This window comes from Nicotiana tabacum, chromosome 13, assembly GCF_000715075.1.
Source record: "Nicotiana tabacum cultivar K326 chromosome 13, ASM71507v2, whole genome shotgun sequence".
Classification (NCBI taxonomy): Eukaryota; Viridiplantae; Streptophyta; class Magnoliopsida; order Solanales; family Solanaceae; genus Nicotiana; species Nicotiana tabacum.
This window is the reverse complement of record NC_134092.1, coordinates 30011971-30026664: the sequence shown is the minus strand read 5'-3', so window position 1 is coordinate 30026664 and position 14694 is coordinate 30011971. Positions and strand designations below refer to the sequence as shown.

Below are 14694 nucleotides of genomic sequence, written 5' to 3'. Positions count from 1 at the left end.
TAATTTTAAACAGAGGACAAATTATTCCATTTTAAGATCCCGTTTGGACATATGAAAAAATTCACTTTTTTTGAAAAAAATTTACTTTTTTTTTAATCAATGTTTGTCCATGAAATTTCCAATTTTCACTTGCAGATGAATTTTAAAATTTTTTGAAAATTTTAAAAATTTCAAAAAGTTATTTTTCAAAATTTTCACTCAAATCACTCACAAAACTTTAAAAACAACCAAAAAAAATATTCATGTCCAAACATAACTCTAATTTTCAAATACCATTTTCACTTGAATTTTTTTTTTTTCATTTTTTTTTTGAATTTTACAATTCTTATGTCCTAACGCCCACTAGATAGTTCAAAAGTAAAATTTGAGTGACTTTTTTTAATTATGTAGTATAAATAATTAATGCGGAAAAGGGCAAAAAATGCCCATAACGTATTGATAATTGCTCAAAAATACCCTCTGTTAACCTTTTGGTCCACGAATGCCCCTAACGTTTGTTTTTTGGCTCCGACCTATCCCTATGTCTAACATAAGGGGCAACAATATCCCTAACGTATTAAAAATGATTAAAAAATACCCCCGTTAACCTTTTGGTCCGCAAATACCCCTAACGTTTGTTTTTGGGCTCAAAGGGGTACGTTAGGGATATTGTTGACCCTTTTGTTAGTTATACGGGTAAGTTTAAACCCAGAAATAAATGTTAGGGGCATTTGGGAACCAAAAGATTAACGAGTATTATTTTTGAGCCATTTTCAATTCGGTAGGGGTATTATTCGCCCTTTTACGCAGTTAGGCCTCATTTGTTTTTTTTAAAGATTAAGACGCCTGAATTTGAATACACGTCTGAATATCAAAATGTGTATTAAGATTAAGACATCTGAATCTGAATACACATCTGAACGTCAAGATGTGTATTAAGATCTGAATACTAAATGATTAAGACTGTTTGATTTTTAAGATCTGAATGTATAAAATTTACGTTTAATTGAAAATTAATAAACATAAAATTCAAATAAAATACTAATTAATCTAATATTACATCACTAAAATATATAGCTTTTTAAAATATGATAGTTGCTGGTGGTGATGGCTATCGGTAGTGCTTGTGAATGCCGACTAAAAGCGGTGGTTGATGGTAATTTAGGGTATTAGCTAGTGGTGATTGATAGTGGTAGCTATTATGATTGAGGATGGCGGTGGTGAGTGGTGATATTTAATAAATGACGGGTGGTGGTGGTTGTTGTGATCGAGGAAGATGGTGGTGGGTGGTGGTAGTTTGTAATGATGGGCAGTGCCAGCTATGGTTGTTGATAGTGATGGGGTGGTTAGTTGTGGTAGTTGAGGTGGATGAGTGCTGGTTGTCGTTACTGATGGTGGTGGGAGTGGTAAGGATGGTGTGTGATGGTAGTCGACAATGGTGGTGACTATGATTGAGGATGATGGTGGTAGTTAATAATGGTAGGCAGTGACGACAGTTAATAATGAATATAGATGATAACATATTAATGAAATTAAGTATAGATCTTAATGATACAGACCTATTCAGACCCATTAAGTGGTTGTGAAGTAAAAAAAAAAACACTTAACGATTAAGATTTAAATTTTGAAAATAAATACACTTAATATTTTAGATCTGAATGATTAAGATTTAGACCTCCAATAATTACAAACAAACGAGGCCTTAACATATTTGAGCTATACTCGTGGACATCTTTGGCTTTTCCCCCTCAAAAGAATAGTAAAATATTGCCATTTGGGTGGGGTGGAAATGTAAATATAAGACATTTTTTGCCGCTGCTACAAAAGAAGGAAAAATAAGAGCACCACTTTAATTCGGAGAGAGTGTTCATCGTCTCTGGCAATGTTGAACATGGAAATCGAGGAGGAACTTGAGCGGAGGAAGCTTGAAGAAGCCCTAGAAGTCAAATCCCTCCGCCGTATCATCAGCGCCTACCTAAAGTAAGCGCGCGCGCACCCACACTTCAATTATTTTTTTCCTTTTTCCTATGTGCCTTAACTTGTTGTAGTATAAATTAATCTTCTTGTTCAGTATTGGAATGATATGGACCTGAATAGAGCTAAGCGGATACAGAGGATTCATATAGTTGAATCTAAGTAATTTGGGATTGAGGTGTAGTTGTTTGATTACATTTAGTTCGAGTGCTACTTTTTGTTTTTTTGGTTGTTTGTTGATTTCGTTCACTGTTCCTTGAGCCGAGGGTCTATCGGAAACCACCTCTCTATCTCTATGAGGTAGGGTACTACCCTCCCCAGACCCCATTTATGGGATCAAAGTGGGTTTGTTATTGTTGTTGGTAGCATTTGATTTGGGCATAGATAAATACGATAAAATAAAGCTTTTCAGCTTGGAATAGCTGATTTCATCTCATTTACCTACGCCTTGGTGAGTACATTACCGTTATCTGTGCGGATGAGAATTAGCAAGTACCAGGTGGGATAGTCTAGGCGTGGGCAAGCTTAACTGGTCACCACCATTCCGTAAAAAATAAATTAGCTTTTCGGTTTGGAAAAAATATTATTTGAAAACTATATTCTGATTATTTGTCTGAATATCCTACAGTTATCCTGAAGCTGCAGAGGAGGATGTGAAAAGATGGGAAAGATCTTTCAGAAAGCTACCGCCACGGCATAAGGTATTCTTTATCCCTGATTGATTTTTTTTTTCCATGATACTTGACATTGCAATTTTAAAATTATCCCTTTTTCGTGCTTTGTCATTCTTATGGCTGACATGGTTTATGTAGCTAGTCCTTGATGTCCTCAAATCTCTTTGTATATGCCATTACACTTCAGCTGACTCGTGCTATGTGCTCTGCAGGCTCTACTATCTCACCTTCCCTTGAAGTTTCAGAAGCTAAGATGGTACATTTATTCAACTGACTATACTGCTGATTAGGATTTGTTGGAACTTTACGCGCGATGAATTTGATTCCATTTTCTTCAAAACATTTAAAAAAATTGCACTTGTCTAACTCTTAGAATCTGCTGGTGGCTATTGTAAAAAATGTGATCAAGTTTAACCTAACATTGCCAATCTGGGTTTAGCTGTGAGACTAGATACGCTTGCATATGGCTGTTGATGATGTGAGCAGAACTAGAACTGTAAGTTTGCATGTCTTACAGAGAAACCTTATCCTCTTTCACTCCGTGGATTAATTAGCGGGAATATAAGCTGCTGATGTGATCCACTAGGTACCCATTGAAGAAAAAATGATGAATATGATGAAGTAATGGAATTATCTTTTGAGTTTTGATCGTTAAAGTAATGAAATTATTTAATTCCCAGACACTTGCTGAAAACTAGTTAAATGATAGGATGGACTTTGAAAAGGTGAGGATGCTTTCAAAAAAAAGGAAGAAACTGAGGTGGTTGCCTATAGAAACCTGAATTGGGTTGAAGTTCTTCATGGTTAAATCCCTGTGATAAACTAAGGTTGGACAATGGTGTGGTGTATTTGCTAATAAAGTGCACTGCTAGTGTATTCCAGGATTAAAGTTTGCTTCCAGCTTTAGTTTGGGAAAGGAAGTAATCCTGGAATGGCAGTGATTAGGTAGGAGGACTCTTTTCTCGGATAGCATTAACAGACCTCCAAAGCAACATTTTTAAGAGCTTTCGTTCTTTCTTATCTTTTTGATATCTTCTCCTCTTTCAAATTCTTTATTTACTTTTAGATATATTATTTTTTCTCATAAAAAGAAAATTGGACAGTGGATGTCATCACTAGATAGAACTTCTTTTTTTCGAGAAAGGTAACAGTCGATCGCTAGATAGAACTCTATGGTTGTTTTCGTTTCTCTTGATCATTAACAGTATTTCTTGGGGCATCAGAGCCCAATATACTCCTAAAGCTGTCACCTTTACTCTACTTGAAATCAGCCTAGAACGATAAGGTACTTGTGTTCTCCCTTGTTTTACTTAGTTTGGCAGTATTACTGTTTACGTAGTTTTAATTGGGGTTCTCTTTAGTAAATCCTCTCCTCTCAACATGAAAATAGGATATTTTTTTCTTTTGATAAGGTAAAGTATTATTAATAATAATGTACCAAGGAGGTATGCAACAGTACAAACAGCACAGGCAGTACGTAAAAAAACTCCTTATTACATGATTAGCAGATCCGAAAATTCCAGATACTGATCCGTGCTTTCTAATGAACAAGTATATATTGTGAACCATTCTTGTTTTAGTATAGTAAGAGTGAATTACGTGACAACGTACTCTAGTTATGTGACAATATACTCTAATTATGTGACTCAATTAAGTTAAGCCCTATTAAATTTTATACTCTTCCACCCCATTTACCATGAGCCAAGCAATCTGATTACAAACTATGAGCACATTAGTGCCATGAGGCTGATAGGTTGCCACAAAGTTTGTTGCCCTACATCAGTGTTATTAAAAGTGCACGCTTCTCGCTTAAAGCGCAGAAGCGAGGCGAGGGGTCTGCGCCTTTCTGCCCTAAAGCGCGGCATTGGTAAATAAACGCACGCTTCACCCTAAAAAGCGAGAAGCGAGGCGATGAAAAAAGCGCAGAAAAGCTCGCTTAAGCGAGGTCCAGCGGCTACCTAGGGTTTTCTTAAAAAGAATTTGCAAATACAACTGCACACACTTCTTCCAAACATCTGGTTCTCTGCTGCAAGCGACGACTGCAACCTTCGACTTTTTCTCTTCTGCTCTTCAGGTAAGTTTCTCTTCTTCTCTTCTTCTCCTCTTCTCCTTCAGTTCTTTCTTCTCTTCTCTTCCTCTTCTGATTTTCTCTGATTCACTGTTTACTGTTCGACTCCTCTCCTCTTTTCTCTTCTTCTTTTCTATTTTTTTTAGTTCTTATTTATCTGTTCTGCCCTGTTTTATGCTTGTGCTCTGTTTTTTTTTAATTTCTGCTGTTCACTCACTTCACTGTTCATTGTTCGACTTCTCTCCTCTGTTCTTTTCCTGTTTTCTATTTTTTTCAGTTCTTATTTCTCTGTTCACCCCTGTTTTCTAATTTATGCTTGTGCTCTGTTTTTTTTTTTAAATTTCTGCTGTTCACTGTTCACTGCTCTGTTTTCTGCTGTTCACTGTTATGCCATGTTTTAACAGTTCCTTTTGTGATTTGGTTTTGCATTTGCTTAATATGTTATGACTTTTGAGGATTATTGACTATCTAGTTTTAGTATCTATTATTTACTTCTTAATTTATAATTGAAACATTTGCTTAATATGTTATTTTTATTGAGTTCTTGGTCATTTATCTATGCCTATTTAATTTTTTATTTATTTATGTGTTATATTGCGCTTCACATGAAAAAAGCGCGCCCTTCGCTTCACGCTTCTCGCTTCGGTGAAGCGAGGCCTCCTCGCTTTTTTTCGCTTCTCGCTCTCCAAAACACTGCCCTACATAAAAATGTTAGGGGTTGTTGATGGAAAAGCGGTTTTATGATACTCTCAGAAACCATGTGGGCATTTTCTTTTTCATCTTGATGACAGCGGTGTCTGAACTAATTTGATTTCACCCTACTAGTCCAGCGGACAACCTGCTGTAGCCCACAAGCACAAGTGTGGGGTAAACCTGCCCACCAGAGTCGAAGTAGATGGACTGACACTACGTGTTATAGTTGAAACTTGAACCTGGGATGTTGTTATGCCTATGCCTCAACCACCAAGTCATCCATTTTGGACAAAACCATGTGTAATTTAAAAGTGCATTGCCACCAAGAACCCCTTTGCATTTTAGCTAAATCCCGTTCTCAATATTATTCTAAATATTTTTGATAAGGTATTTATTATAATATTATTTTATGGTCTAACATGGATTATTTTGTCTTCTATGTAAGAATTGGTTGAAATAGATTCTAGCAATGTCTTTTTGTGATCCAAACCGATCATCCCTTTTGTGGTGCAGGTGTATCGCTCAAAATTCATACTTCATATTTGAGATGCTGAAGGTGATGATGGGCTATTTATAATTTTTTTCTTCTTTTTAATATGTTCATGCCTTCCTATTGGGTTACCATAATTTTCTGCCATTTCATAGTCCTTAACCTAGTACGAACCAGTTTGGTTGTACGATACGATAAGTTGAGGTCCAATTTATCATTTGTTATCTTGTAGGTGTTTGAGCCCCCACTCGATATGAGCCAGGATGTTGATATTTGTGAAAACCAACATCTAGATGTTGCGTCAGATAGTCATCACTCTTCTAAATCAAGGAATCCTTACTTATGTGAGTCAACGTCAACTAGTGGTGGAGTAGATTGCCACAGCTTGGCTGAACCAATGTCTGAAGAAACCTGCTATAGAAAGTTCCGAGCACTAACAAATGTTAATGAGGTCTCCTTACTTCTGTGCAGTTGTTGGAAGTTTTTGATGTCCGGTGATTACCTTGTTTCTCTTATTTTGTTTATACTATGGAGTTTGACCTGTGTAGATGACAACAGGAGCAAGACGTTGACATTTTAAAGAAATCCAATGCTGGGAAGTGCTCCATCAGTTTAGAGGATCATGAAAGTGCTAATAACATTGGTGATGATGGTTGTAAGAGCCTTCCAGACCGGGATCCATTATATGCTTCTGCTTGTTGCAACGGAAATGTAAAGCATCTACCTGAAATTTCCAATTCCACCATCCTGAGCACCTCTAAGGAAGTTTGAAATTTCATTTGGAGATCTTTCCCACTAATTGGTTATCCCAAAAAAAAAAAAAGAACTCAAAGATATGTTATATGGGTTTGAATAGGAGAATTAAAAGATCAGGTGGGACCTTATAAAAAAAAATAACAGGTGGGCGATAAAACTTATAAATCTAATCACAGTGGTCAACCCATTCCCCTTTCTATATTGTGAGAGGGTGGTTGTTTGGTGATCACTAGTTAATTGTAGTGAATGGAGTTTTCTGTCCCTGACGGACTACAGGTATCAACATAATAGTGCTAAATCCTTTCAAGTCGAGAAGTTCATCACACATGAGCATGATGACCATTTAAAACAAGATACTTTTAGAAGTCCACGAGGAATGTCTTTTTTCAAGTATTCTTACTTAGTTACTCTATACCTATTACATAAATTGGTCTAAGTAGTGTCTTGGGGAAAGACCCATGCCATAAGACATATATTGATTCTTAAACTTCTGAAATGATGTTTGGTAATTTGATTGGAAAGAGTAGGTACCATTATTGTCCCTTTCTGTCATATTGCACATGATGAACTGCCTAAAGGAGAAAGAAATTGTATTATCCCTCTTTCCCCTCTCTTTTATAGCTATATCCTTTGGCTTTCTTCTAATGATTACCTACTCATGGAGGTAGTTAATTACTTAATTTTATCTGCTCATACTTGTTTCCTTACCATCTGCGGTTTCAGGTCTCTTCATCATCTCCTGACTGGTTGGACCCATCTTTGCAGCTGCATGTTCCATTGGTTGATGTGGATAAGGTATCTCGTTGTTTTTGGTAGTGCTGTTTGAAATATGTTAAGTACCCATTCTAGAGAATGCATAAGGGAGAGTCTGCTATTAAACATGATTTTCTCATGCAGTAAAGTTGCACCTGTCCAGGATGACAGTTTCCTGTTTTTTGGTTATGTGGAATATTTCCTGTTTCCAGTACCCAAATTGGTCTTTCCCATTCCAATATGCCTAAAAAAAGCAAGAATTAATGGAAGTTGGTGCAATTCCATTCTCATGTCAAGATGTACTGTAAAAATGTTATATAACTTCCACTAAAATTATGTATTGGAATGAAGCCCTAACGGAGTGGAATGGATACAGAGGATTCATATTGTCGCCAACTAGTTTGGTATTGAAGCGAGGTTGTTCTTGTTGTTTATTGTTTCAGCTAAATTGTCTTTTTCTTTGTTATGTCGGTGTACATATGAGATCTTTGTGCTTTTTGATAGTTTGTTCATTTTTTGTCCAGGTTCGTTGTATCATCAGAAACATTGTAAGAGATTGGGCCAAGGAGGTAGACATGGTTCTTTATTGGTTTCTTCTTTACTGATGAGTAAACTATCTAAGAACGCCCGAAAAGGGGCAAAGGGGGGAAAGAAAACAAGAAAATGAAGAAATCAATGCTTTATTATCTTTGTTGTACAGGGTCAACAAGAACGTGATCAGTGTTATAGGCCCATTCTGGAAGAGCTTGAACGCCTATTTCCTAATCGATCCAAAGAAAAGTGCGTCACTTCCTTTTGCAGTTGCCATTGCCTTTAATAATATGCTATTTGTTATTTCTGTTGTCAAATGGAAAATTCTAAAGTTTTAGTTATTCTTGAGTAGTCCTCCATCCTGTTTGGTTCCTGGTGCTGGACTTGGAAGACTTGCTCTAGAGATTTCATGTCTTGGTGAGTTTAGTGTCTTCTGGAATTGAAATCTTTCCTAATCTGGTTAATATCCTTGCTTAACCCAATACTAAACCTTGAAAACAGGTTTTGCGTGTCAGGGAAACGAGTTCTCATACTACATGATGATCTGCTCTAGTTTTATTCTTAATCAGTAAGTTTTTAAGTCAGTCATTTCCTTAAAGATTGTGGACCGTGGTTCTGATCTTGCTACCGTTGTTACATGTATAGTGCCCAAGCTGCTGGTGAATGGACAATCTTTCCATGGATACATAGCAATTGCAATTCGGTGTCAGACAATGACCAGCTTCGGCCTGTCTCTGTTCCAGATATTCATCCGGCTAGGTATCCATCAACTTGTATATAGTGTCTTGTTTGTTCGACTGCTCTCATGCATATCATGCTTATCAAATGTTTCTTCTTGCTTAATTTGAAGATTTGGAGTAACCATTGTGGGTCAACTTGTTAAATTATCTAAAATGGTATATTATTAGATTTGTGAATGTGGCTGGATGATGGAGGCCAACTTCTGAAACTGTTTTTAGTGGTCTGTCTTGCAGGGTATCTTCTCTAAAGGTTGTCTAGTTCCCAGTCCCATAAACACGTATTTATGTTAAAGTTTCTGCTTTTGTTTACATTTCCTCTCTCGACCACCCTGCTTGCCGCAAGTTGATTTAGTCTTCATTGGTGGATTTATGGGCTATTTTAGCTTCTCATCTGTCAGGAATATTGCAAAGATAAACTTTTGGTCTCTGAGGTGGTGACCGATTTTAAGATGTGTTTTTTTTCCATCCAGGAAGATGGTCCAGAGTGACATCTCATTTAAGTTGTTTAATGACAGAGCATAAATATAGCAATAACTAGTGCTACTAGGCATCACTCACAAACAGAGCATAAAATATAATATTGAGAATGGATGATGTAACCCTATGCATAATCTTTGTGCTTTTTTGTTTACATATAATGCTCACTATATATATATATCCTAACAAAAAATAGAAAATATATGTACACACAGGGCGTCCATGTGTCATTTTAAGATCTAGGTGAGGGACAGCCGTTAAGCTTAGGGGCATTGTATACAGCTTTGTTAGGGTTGTTTTTGGACATATGGTATAACGGAGGATATATGCAAACTATTTTCGAAAGTAGAGGGGTAAATTTGACCCTTATATATATATATATATTTTGCTGTCTTTCATAAACAGTAATTTTCTTTTGTATATAATGCTAGTTTGCTAGGTGCAGCAAGTTAAACTATGCTGTGTGAGGGGAAGTAGTCTGTGTTATGCGTGACATCTTTGTATGAATGCGACCTCTTATTTTTGAGGAGTCCTGCAATTCACTCAATGATTCGTAATATTTACACACACAAAAAATGGTCTAGTTCTGATCGATTCCTTTGGAAACAGTGCAGGAATTACTGAAGGCTTTTCCATGTGCGGTGGTGATTTTGTCGAGGTTTATAGTGATCCAAGCCAAGCAGGTATGGTAGCTTGTAGTATCTCCTTCGCCTGATGAGATAGTAAATTAGAGAGGAATCCTCCAATCCTGTGGCTCCCACTTATCTTATTTCAATTTATGCTACTTCAAATTTAGTCAACTGATTATCTTATTTGTGGGTTATTTCTGTGTGATGTTTCATGTAGAAATATATACAAATATGTACATATTAGCTTCAGGACCTTAATATATTCCATCTAATCTTTTCACTCCACAGGATTTAGACACAAGATAATGCTCTTTATACTGACCTAGGTTATATTTTAGCTCATACGAGGAAAATGCATTTCGACATTTCATCTATACCTTGTGGAAATGAGAGCTGCAATTTATACATATACATGCATCTTGGCCCCAGAGTTAAGTTTCGTGCTCATATATCAGCTCATTAGAACCACTATTCATGTTGATTGTTTCATGACCTTTTGTCTTATGCTAACTATAATCAGTTCGTGAAAATAATCTAAAAGGAGCTTCAGCTAATAGGGGATTGTCCAGATGTTGGGATATTGTAGAAGAATTGCTCCATTAATGTCACCATTTGTAGAAGTTAGAAAGTGGTAACATTCCAGTGCAAAAAAAGAAATTAGGAATGTAGTAAAGTATTAACAATCGGAGCATCAACTATGTTCTTGTACTTGGTGAAAATCTCTGCCTTTTGCTTCTTTTGTAGCATGCATTTTCTTTGATTGATCACCATAAACTCATTTATCTAGTAAAATTGTCATTATCTATTTGGTTCTTTTCTTGGTTGTGTTTTTTTTTGGGGGTGTGGGGGGGGGGGGGTGTGGGTTGTGTGTGTGTGTGGTGGTGGTGGGACGACGATGGGTTCAAACATAATTTGCTATTCTCTTGCATGATGTGTTCTTTATAGATATGTTTTAGTCATTATAATTCATTAACTGGGTAACATTTATAAGGGAAGCTGTTCTTATCAGATTAATTATGTGCAGGAGTTTGGGATGCAGTTGTCACTTGTTTCTTCCTAGACACTGCCCATAACATTGTTGAGTATATTGAGATAATATCAGAAGTCCTGAAAGATGGTGGAGTAAGTAATTTAGCTCAACATGTTTTTCAATTTTTTTGATCATTTGTTTGTCCATTTCTGATGTATTTCTTTTGATGCATGATCCGCCTGACTTACAGGTCTGGATAAACCTGGGGCCCTTGCTTTATCATTTTGCAGATATGTATAGTCATGAAGATGTAAGCTCTCTGTCCACAAAATCAAACAAATGGCTGTATGTTTTATATTTAAATATGGATGATATGCTTGTTTTTCTGCTACTTCTCCCCCCACCCCCAAAATATCCAGGAAATGTCGATCGAACTGAGCTTGGAGGATGTGAAAAGGGTTGCTCTTCAGTATGGATTTATCTTCGAGGTAGTCTCAGCTTTTTCTGAACGTTTGCATGGCTTGCATCATATTTTTGTTAGGATTGAGCTCTTCATTTTCTATTGCAGAAAGAATCAACTATCGAGACAACATACACAACAAACTCACGGTCAATGATGCAAGTAAGTCTTTGTAGTTTTGACCATCTGTAATAAAGATGAAGCAAATAGGTTCTCGTCTTGAAATATTTAGTTTGTTGAATCTAATATTCTTTATCAAGAATGGGAAATTCATGTTTGACTCAAAACACGGATAATGAGTTGGATCGATTTTCTCCATACCATGGTAGTTTGCTTTATTAACAGTTTATAGATAGATGTGTGGGAAGAGAAACGAAGGGAGAAAAACTCTTATTAAAATTGGTGATTAACAACGTACAAGAGGACTACCTATTAAAAAAACCAGTAAGGTGTGCTCATATGGGAGATTCAAGCTACGTGAAATTAGAAATATATTAAATCCTGGGATTCTTAATAATGGTAAGATGATCATTAAGAGTATTTTACATGATATTTTTTGTGATTCTCGTCTTTCAACAATAATGTAGCGATTGAGATTATTATGCATAATATTAGTTCTCTTGACTCATCATATACCTTAATTAGAATACATTTTAGGCAAAATACATAAACAACCTCTTTAAGTTGTCCGCAACGATCAGATAGACACCTCAACCGAGCCCTTTTCTATTTTGACACTTAAAGTGGCTATTAAGTTAGATCAAGTAAGCACCCAAGTGCAGCAGATCATATGCGTGAGTTACACTTGCCAATGACATGTCAAATGAACCAATTAAAAAATGACACATGTAATTTCGCCATAAAAATTTGATACACATAATTAACAAAAAAAGGACAATACATTTAAAGAAAAAAAAACTTTTTCCTAAACCAAAAATCTTCTTTTGCCCATCACCTTTTTTTCAAATTCACCAGTCCTAAAATACTGCATTCAGCCAGAAGATCAGAGACTAGACAATAGCCAGTAAATTGATAATTAGGAATCAATCCCCACCAATAATCTGTCCAATTGGGATGATATAAATGTCTCAAAATCGATTTAAGAAGCAGCCAACAAGTGGGTTTCTTCCAAATAATTAATCATGGGATTCCTTTTGAAGTTCTTGAGAATTTGAAGGAAGCTTGCTACAGGTTCTTTGAGTTACCAGCTGAAGAAAAAATCAAATATTATAAGGGGAATGCTAGACTTGATGAATCTATGCTCTTGTTTTGGAATAGATTCTTTGTCCAATGACCCAAAACTGAAGAATTCTTTCCGATTGAAAGAAATGTCACCAACAATGGAGGGGAAAGGGTGCGACTAGCCGAAGAAAGATGGAGAAATAAAGGATGAAGTGAAAACTAGGGTTTGGGTTTTGGGCTTAAATTAGAGATTTCATTAAGGGTATATTCGGAATTACACACATTAATACTGTTTATTCCTATTCGGGATGGGTAGGCAACGTGCGTCTCCGAGAGTGTCTTACGCGCGAGGAGCTGAACGGGTCGGGTGTTTGCTTGAGGTATCTATCTTGTCATTGAGGACAACTTAAAGGGACCGTTTATGTATTGCCTACATTTTAAAAGCAGCCGTCTCCCTCTCCTAATGGGCCTTGATGGATTATGATGGTGGTTCAGGTTATTATTGTGAAGTCAATATGTTGTTTGGCTGCAATTTTTTTTTTTTTTGGGGTGGGGGGGCAGGGTTGAAGGACAAAATAATTGACAGATTTGTCTTATATTAATCAATCAATCAACTGAGCATCAATTCCAAACCAGTTAGGATCGGCTAGATGTGTCGTTTATGTAAATAATGAGAAAAGAAGAGATGTTGAGAATGAATTGTTTGATTATTCCCTCAAGCATGTTGGGGTTTATATAGTGTCTACAAGTATATCTTGCAAGGACCGTCATCACTGATTATTTCCTGGTGAAATGAGATTTTACAAATGAGAAAAGTTTGAAGGCTATATATCAGAACTGCAGTAAATTAAACTCTAATTGCAGCATGTAAAGTGTAAGTATATTCCGCAAAGTTTAGACAAATTCATAGTTTCAAACCCATGCTTGATATATTTGGATCCCTAGTGGTTTAGTGGCAGAATTTCTTAGATAACAATCAAACTAGCCTCTTGTATCGATGAAAACAATTTTGACTTGAACAAAACCAGGTTTGGTATTATTAGCCATGTATTCTGTACAAGTGTGTAATACTGTATCTTACCCTTGATTGTAACATTTTCTATTGTTGAATTTGTCTTCATCTTCTCCTTTAAAAATCCTCCTGTTATGCCAGAGCATGTGGGGTTTTGTTAAAAGTTTGTGGCAAGTTCAATAAAATCGTCACTTTCAGTAACTTCACTACGACTTTTTATTACAGAACCTTTTTATTTACATTGTCTTTATACTAGATTTACTGTTTTTGTTTTCTTTTGCACTTAACCTTGCTTGTTCTTTGGTAGTTTTATACATCTATCCAACATTTTTGTCTTTTCATTGCAGAATCGGTACTATGCAGCCTTCTGGACGATGCGGAAGAAAACAGCAGCAACCCTGTAGTTGTTAAGCTGTCAAGCATCAAACTGTTTGCATCTTTGTGTTGCAGAATACCACCCGAATATCCAGGAAAAAGCAGAATATTTGATGGAAGGAATTCTTGAATGAGGCCAGGGATGAATCGAAAAAGAAATCTTTATTGGTTCTACCTCCTATTTTTTATGAAGAGAATGAATCTTTTTCTCGAAGGATCAGAAAAAAATGGGTCCGGATCTCCTGCGGGAATGATTTGGAAGATCCAAAACCAAAAATAGTGGTATTTGCTAGCAACAACATAATGGAGGCAGCCAACTTTGGTTGGTTAATCCGATCAGTTCATCGATGGTCGGCAAGTATGATGGTCCTAATGATGATCGAAAGAAAAGCTTGGATACACTTGTATGTCATCCTAGTCAATGCATGCGGATTCAAGAAAGCGGGGGAGTTCAAAGTTGTAATTTTACGTGTCAGATTTAATAGTCTGTTTATTCATTGACCAATTTAAAAGGGATGGTATGAAATGGCTATAAATTTGTGATTGTTCGAGCTTCATCAATGTATAATAACTATGAGTGTGGTTCATCTCCAAGTTTTCAACTTAACATGACCTGATTCAACTTCAACCGCTTATAGGTTGATCCTTTATTGCTTTGTTCTAACCAGAGTTTTGACTCGGATCAATTCCAGGAAGCATTCTTTGTTTGTCCTTGATCATTTCTCTTAATAAAGAATGAATAATTGGTATTTGTTAGTTTCATGAGGGGCTGGCGGGACGTTAGACTAATTGCTGGGTAATTCAATTCGGCAGACTCTCAAAATCCAATTGAGGTGCTCGTAAAATTTACATAGGATTTGAGTCTCGTTGTGAGACATGTATTTTCGCATGCAAAATAAATCAGGCTCGTACATGATAGGTTGTTGGAGTA

General features: G+C 36.3%; 1 protein-coding gene across 2 annotated transcripts; it reads left to right on the top strand.

The window, feature by feature from the left end:
- The first annotated feature begins 1771 nt into the window (after positions 1 to 1771).
- Positions 1772 to 14350, top strand: LOC107806745 (uncharacterized). Of its 2 annotated transcripts, XR_012697971.1 has the most exons (19): positions 1772 to 1959; positions 2582 to 2654; positions 2840 to 2883; positions 5902 to 5944; positions 6111 to 6329; positions 6437 to 6589; positions 7358 to 7429; positions 7912 to 7956; positions 8088 to 8167; positions 8271 to 8335; positions 8420 to 8486; positions 8564 to 8677; positions 9745 to 9818; positions 10789 to 10886; positions 10985 to 11044; positions 11154 to 11222; positions 11303 to 11356; positions 13736 to 13845; positions 14147 to 14350. XR_012697971.1 is itself a non-coding variant. In XM_016630971.2 (18 exons), exons 1-18 carry the CDS (start codon positions 1862 to 1864, stop codon positions 13790 to 13792), a joined length of 1485 nt encoding a protein of 494 aa, XP_016486457.2. In that variant the 5' UTR covers positions 1772 to 1861; the 3' UTR covers positions 13793 to 14350. The 2 variants fall into 2 exon arrangements, 1 of the variants encoding a protein (XP_016486457.2); XM_016630971.2 differs by having other exon boundaries at positions 13736 to 14350.
- The last annotated feature ends 344 nt before the right edge of the window (positions 14351 to 14694 follow it).

Excerpts from the sequence above, each read along its gene's own strand:
- LOC107806745 (XM_016630971.2), top strand. The coding sequence starts at position 1,862 with ATGTTGAACATGGAAATCGAGGAGGAACTTGAGCGGAGGAAGCTTGAA. Across the intron at positions 1,960-2,581 it reads ATCATCAGCGCCTACCTAAA|TTATCCTGAAGCTGCAGAGG; the intron begins GTAAGCGCGCGC and ends AATATCCTACAG. Across the intron at positions 6,590-7,357 it reads CTGCTTGTTGCAACGGAAAT|GTCTCTTCATCATCTCCTGA; the intron begins GTAAAGCATCTA and ends CTGCGGTTTCAG.